Raw genomic sequence first — 4,551 nt, forward strand, 5'->3', positions numbered from 1 at the left:
TCTCCAAAATCTCTGGAAATAGATCCTCGAGTCGTAGGACCTCTCCAGACACCAGCATTCCCAGCTGCCAGGAGGAAGCGAAGCTCGAGTGTGACCTCCGTCTCTGGAGTAGCAACAAATGGAAAGCCACGGGGAATTCGCCAGATAAAAAGAACATGTGTTGTATGCGCAGCAACTTTCAAACTTTTCAGAGAAGCCCAGCAGTTTCCGGTCAAGTCCTAAGGCCGCTTAAGAGACTCCTAGTGTGATCAGAAAATTATGCCCTACCTTCTGTACCACCAAACTGACCCTGCCCTACCTATGTCCTCCATCCATGCACCCAACACGCTTCCCCAGCACCTTCCACCAAAGAAGCCTCCAGGAAGCTCCAAATTCCTGGTGAAACCTGACCGCTTTGTAAAGCCTCCCGGAAGAATAAAAGATCAAATGAGACCGGCTCAGCGGGGTCTTCCAGAGGTGACCCCGGAGTTAAGAGTTAACGTATTTATTTTCACGCTGCAACTGCTGATTGCTTTACATAGACATTTCATGCTGTAGCTCTGCATGGAGCTGAGGACAAAAGTTAACATTTTTATTAATGTTGTAATTATTATAATTATTCTTTAACAAAGCTATTAAATAACCTGTACAAAGCCCGGCCCTGTCCTAACAAAAAACCCAGCACTGTTTCAACTCTGCCAAGGTTCTTCCACTTTAATTCAGCAGCCTTTCTTATATACAAGATCAGCCCAGGGTGAGGTCTCCCACCCCAAAACTGTAGGTCTCTCAGACGGTGGGAATGGTTCAGAGCTTGAAACCACCCTTCCGCAGAGCTCCCAACCCTACCTCCCCTGCTCCTTCTGGGCACAGGGTCCCTGTCCGCGGGCCGGGCCAGGGAAGCTGGGATCCTGGCATCGCTTTGGGAGGCAGACAGCTGGGGCAAATGCATCTCTCGGGTCTCCCCTCAGGCCCCCAACACCTCCATGAAGAGGTGCTGGGTAGTCCGAGGCGGGGAAAGGCCTAGAGTTGCTCCCGGGTGGGCTCACAGGTCCCGCGCATCCTCCCGCTTGACCCCAGCCTCAGCGACTTTGAGCTTCTTATTCTGGTGCGTCTTGACGTGCTTGGCGAGATGGTCACTACGCATGAAGCGCTTCCCGCACTCCGGACAGGAGAAGCGTTTCTCGCCAGTGTGAGTCCGCAGGTGCCGCTGCAGCTCATCCGAGCGCGTGAAGCTTTTACCGCAGAAGAGCCAGTTGCATACGAAGGGCCGCTCGCCCGTGTGCCAGCGCAGGTGCGCCTTCAGGTGCGACGTCTTGCCATACACCTTGCCACAGCCTGGCACGTGGCACACGTGCTGCTTCTTCTTGCCCGGCTCTGCCTCCGGGGCGCCGCCCGCCGCCTGGCAGTTGGGGCAGCGGCAGCGGCGGCACCTCCTGGCCGTGGCCGCCAGGGGGGCCTTGGTCTGTAGCAGCGCCGCTATCTGGCTCTGGTACTGCGCGAAGTCCGACGGGCCCAACACCAGGCCCCGTTGCAGGGCTGCAGCAGCGGCGGCGGCAGCAGCGGCCGCTGATGCAGGGAAGCGGGGCGCGTGGGGTCCACCGGCACAGGCGCCGGACAGGCTGCCCCCCGGAACCCCGGAGGTCCCCGGACCGGAGCCCGCCTGCGGGATACTCCACCATGGGAGGTCGTCGGGGGCCGGGTTGGGGGACAGCTGGCGGCACGTGGGAGGCGGTGGGGGTGGCGGTGGTGGCAGCAAGTTGGAGTAGCCGGGCGGCAGCGCGGCCTGGGCCGCGTAGGGCACGTAGGCAGGCGCGCAGCTGGCGGGCAGCGCCGCCATACTGGAGGGCAGCATCTTGACCGGTGAGAACTCGTAGGGGTACGAGGGGTCAGCAGGGGGGGTGAGCGGCAGCTCGTGAGCCGCCCCGAAGGACGGCTGTAGGTGCGTTTTCTGCGGCGTCAGCCCCAGGCTGGGGTGTGGGGGCGGCAGTGCGCCCGGCGAGTGCGCTGGCATGTCGGCGGTCCACGGGTGAAAAAGCCTGGAAGGCGAGCCCAGCGTTGAGTCGTAGGGCACCTGCAGGAAGTCCGGGGGTGCAGCAGCGCCCGGCTGGCCGATACGGCTACAAGTGGCGGCTAGCAGCGCCAGGGGTGAGTGCTTGCCCAGGTCCGGGGAGGCGCTGGGGGTGCGGTCCTGCATGGGCGGCGGCGGGGGAGGGCGGAGAAGAGACAAAAGGTTAACGCTTCAAGCGCAGTCTCCGGGCCAGCCCGCTACCCCCACGCCAGCTATTATACCGCCGCCCCTCCCCCGTCCTGCTGCCCCTCCCCCGCCACCGCACCCCACGCACGCATCCACCAGTCCCTGGAAACTTTTGGTGCCTGCGCTACCTGCACAAGGAGCGCATGAGCGCTTCCCGCTAAAGTGCTGCACTTGGTTAAAAGACACGCTACCCAGTCTTAGAGGAAGCAGGCACAACTGGGAGGGGAGAGGGGTCCGACTGGGGACTCCCGGCTCCATGGTAAAAAAGGGCCTGAAAACACCCACAGCCGGACTGCGTATACGCCCCCCCCCCTCCCATCTTTCAAGCTCTGTTTCCACATTACTCTCCGGCTCCTGCTCCACCCACCCCAAGCTGAAATCAGCAAGAGGGCCCAGCTGGGTGAGCTCGGGCCTTGTTCTCAGCCAGACGCACCCCTGTACCTCCCCAGGATCCGCGCGTCCCTCCCCCAAAGGCCTCACTTTGGACTCTATGGTTAGGTGTGAAGTTGGTTTGGGCGCCCGTAAGTCCGACTTCTGCAGCATTGACTGAACAAGGCTCTCTTGGAGATTTAGGGTTTAGAGAGCACCAGGAGAGATCGAGACAGGACCCTTCCATCTTTCCCTCGCCCCCTCCGAGCCCAGCCCCCTGACCTGAAGGAAGGCTTGCAGAGAGTCGTTCCGGAGGACGGCAACGGCGGTCATGGCTACAGTTTGCGGGCAGTTGGCTGCGGACCAGGGCGCAGCCGAGGCATGGAGACCAGAAGGCGAGGACGGACAGCCGCCCAGAGTCCCTAGCTTGCGCCCGATCCGCGAGCTGGGGCCCTCCCCGCCTGCGCCCCTCACCGTACACCACTCGCTCGCCCTGCGCGCGGTCTGAGCGCTTCAGGATCACCTCCAAGAATTTGATAAGGACTTTGCTGGGCCGCCAGCCAGTCAGAGGGAAGATTTATGGCTTTGAAGTTTGCCGCTACCCAATCATCAAAGAATAGCGGCTCTTTCAGAAGCGAAAGCAAATCCTTTGAATCCACAAAGCTCCTATGGTGTGTTTGTTGGTCTGGATAAAAGAACTGATTATTAGGGGGGATGGGAAGGGAGGAGATAAAGGCGGGACAATTAATGAAGTAATCACTATGTGGGAAATGTATATACACAAATAATTGGATTTTCCTGATCAAAGGGGGCCTTGCCGCCTGGAGACCCGCGCTTGGTTGCTTGAGACACTCTATCCCCTCCCCCATTCCCTTGCAATTAAAGATTTGCATTGAGGCAGCGCCCAAAGTGACAAAGTGTCTTTGTTATCTTCAGAGAAATCTGTCTTCAGCTTCCAAGCGTGGACTTCGAGACGGAGATGAGGGTAATTCTCCCCTCCCCGGTACTTACACACCCACACTGGAACAGCCTGTGTGCACCGCGAACCCAAGGGAATTCCCGGGGCGGGGCGTGGGACACACCTCGCCTGCTCGCCGCGTGCCCCCCTGCCAGTGGTGGTGAACCTGCGGGCTAAGCTGTGACCCGGGGCGGGGCCGGGCGGCCGCCCAGGGTGGCAGTGGGTGGCGCGCACGCTTCAGGGCCGCCTGCCTGACCAGCTACTGGGGCTCTCTTGTGACGTTCCTGCTGGCAACTTGGAAGTTTTCTCAGGCCACAACTTTAGCAAATAGTGAGCCTGGGAAAAACACCCGCGCTGCATTTACCCGCAAAGCCGAGCTTGGCAGGACACCCAGAGCAACCCAGAATACACACCCTAGGGGAAGTAATGCTTGCTGTCTTCTCCCTCTTCTTCGTCCAGGCCGGCAGCCCCGGACCCGGTAGAGGGAGGCACTGACCGCTGTGAGGCCCCACTGAAAGCCCCCAGCGATGCTGGTGATTTCATCCCATGGGCCGGGCAGGCGAGTGCGCGCTCTTGTAAGCCGCACGGGCCTACCCGGGAACTACTTGAATAAAGTAAGGCCAGGCCAAGGAAGTCTTTTGTTGTTAACGAACTACTTTAATACCTACCAGGACAAATAGTCCTCTAATCGGAAGGAAAAATCAACAAAAACGGTTGTTCTCATCACCTCTGGAAAGAAAAGAAAGTTCTTCAGGAGCGGAGCGTTCTTCGCCCGAGTCAGGGAAATGCTCACCACGGTGTGTCCCCTCCAAACCCTCGCTGGCCCTTCATGCCCAGTCCAGGAGGGACAGTCGGCCGCCAGCCTTTCTCTGGCCAAGAGTGCAAAGGGGGTCCTCCGGGAGCTGTAGGAACACCAGGATGGGGGGAGGGCTGGGGCAGGGTAAAGAGGCAGACGGAGCGCGGCGGGGTCCCTATGGCACTGGAGAGGATT

The 4,551-nt window shown here is 59.8% G+C and overlaps 1 protein-coding gene across 1 annotated transcript; it reads right to left on the minus strand.

The window, feature by feature from the left end:
* Window positions 1-486: 486 nt before the first annotated feature.
* Window positions 487-3,065, minus strand: SP5 (Sp5 transcription factor). The gene is made up of 2 exons (XM_045829730.1): window positions 2,885-3,065; window positions 487-2,167 (listed from the first exon to the last, which is right to left on the minus strand). Exons 1-2 carry the CDS (start codon window positions 2,933-2,935, stop codon window positions 1,022-1,024), a joined length of 1,197 nt encoding a protein of 398 aa, XP_045685686.1. The 5' UTR covers window positions 2,936-3,065; the 3' UTR covers window positions 487-1,021.
* Between the last annotated feature and the right edge of the window lie 1,486 nt (window positions 3,066-4,551).

This window comes from Phyllostomus hastatus, unplaced genomic scaffold, assembly GCF_019186645.2.
Source record: "Phyllostomus hastatus isolate PE091 unplaced genomic scaffold, TTU_PhHast_1.1 phas_contig_1, whole genome shotgun sequence".
Taxonomy (NCBI): Eukaryota; Metazoa; Chordata; class Mammalia; order Chiroptera; family Phyllostomidae; genus Phyllostomus; species Phyllostomus hastatus.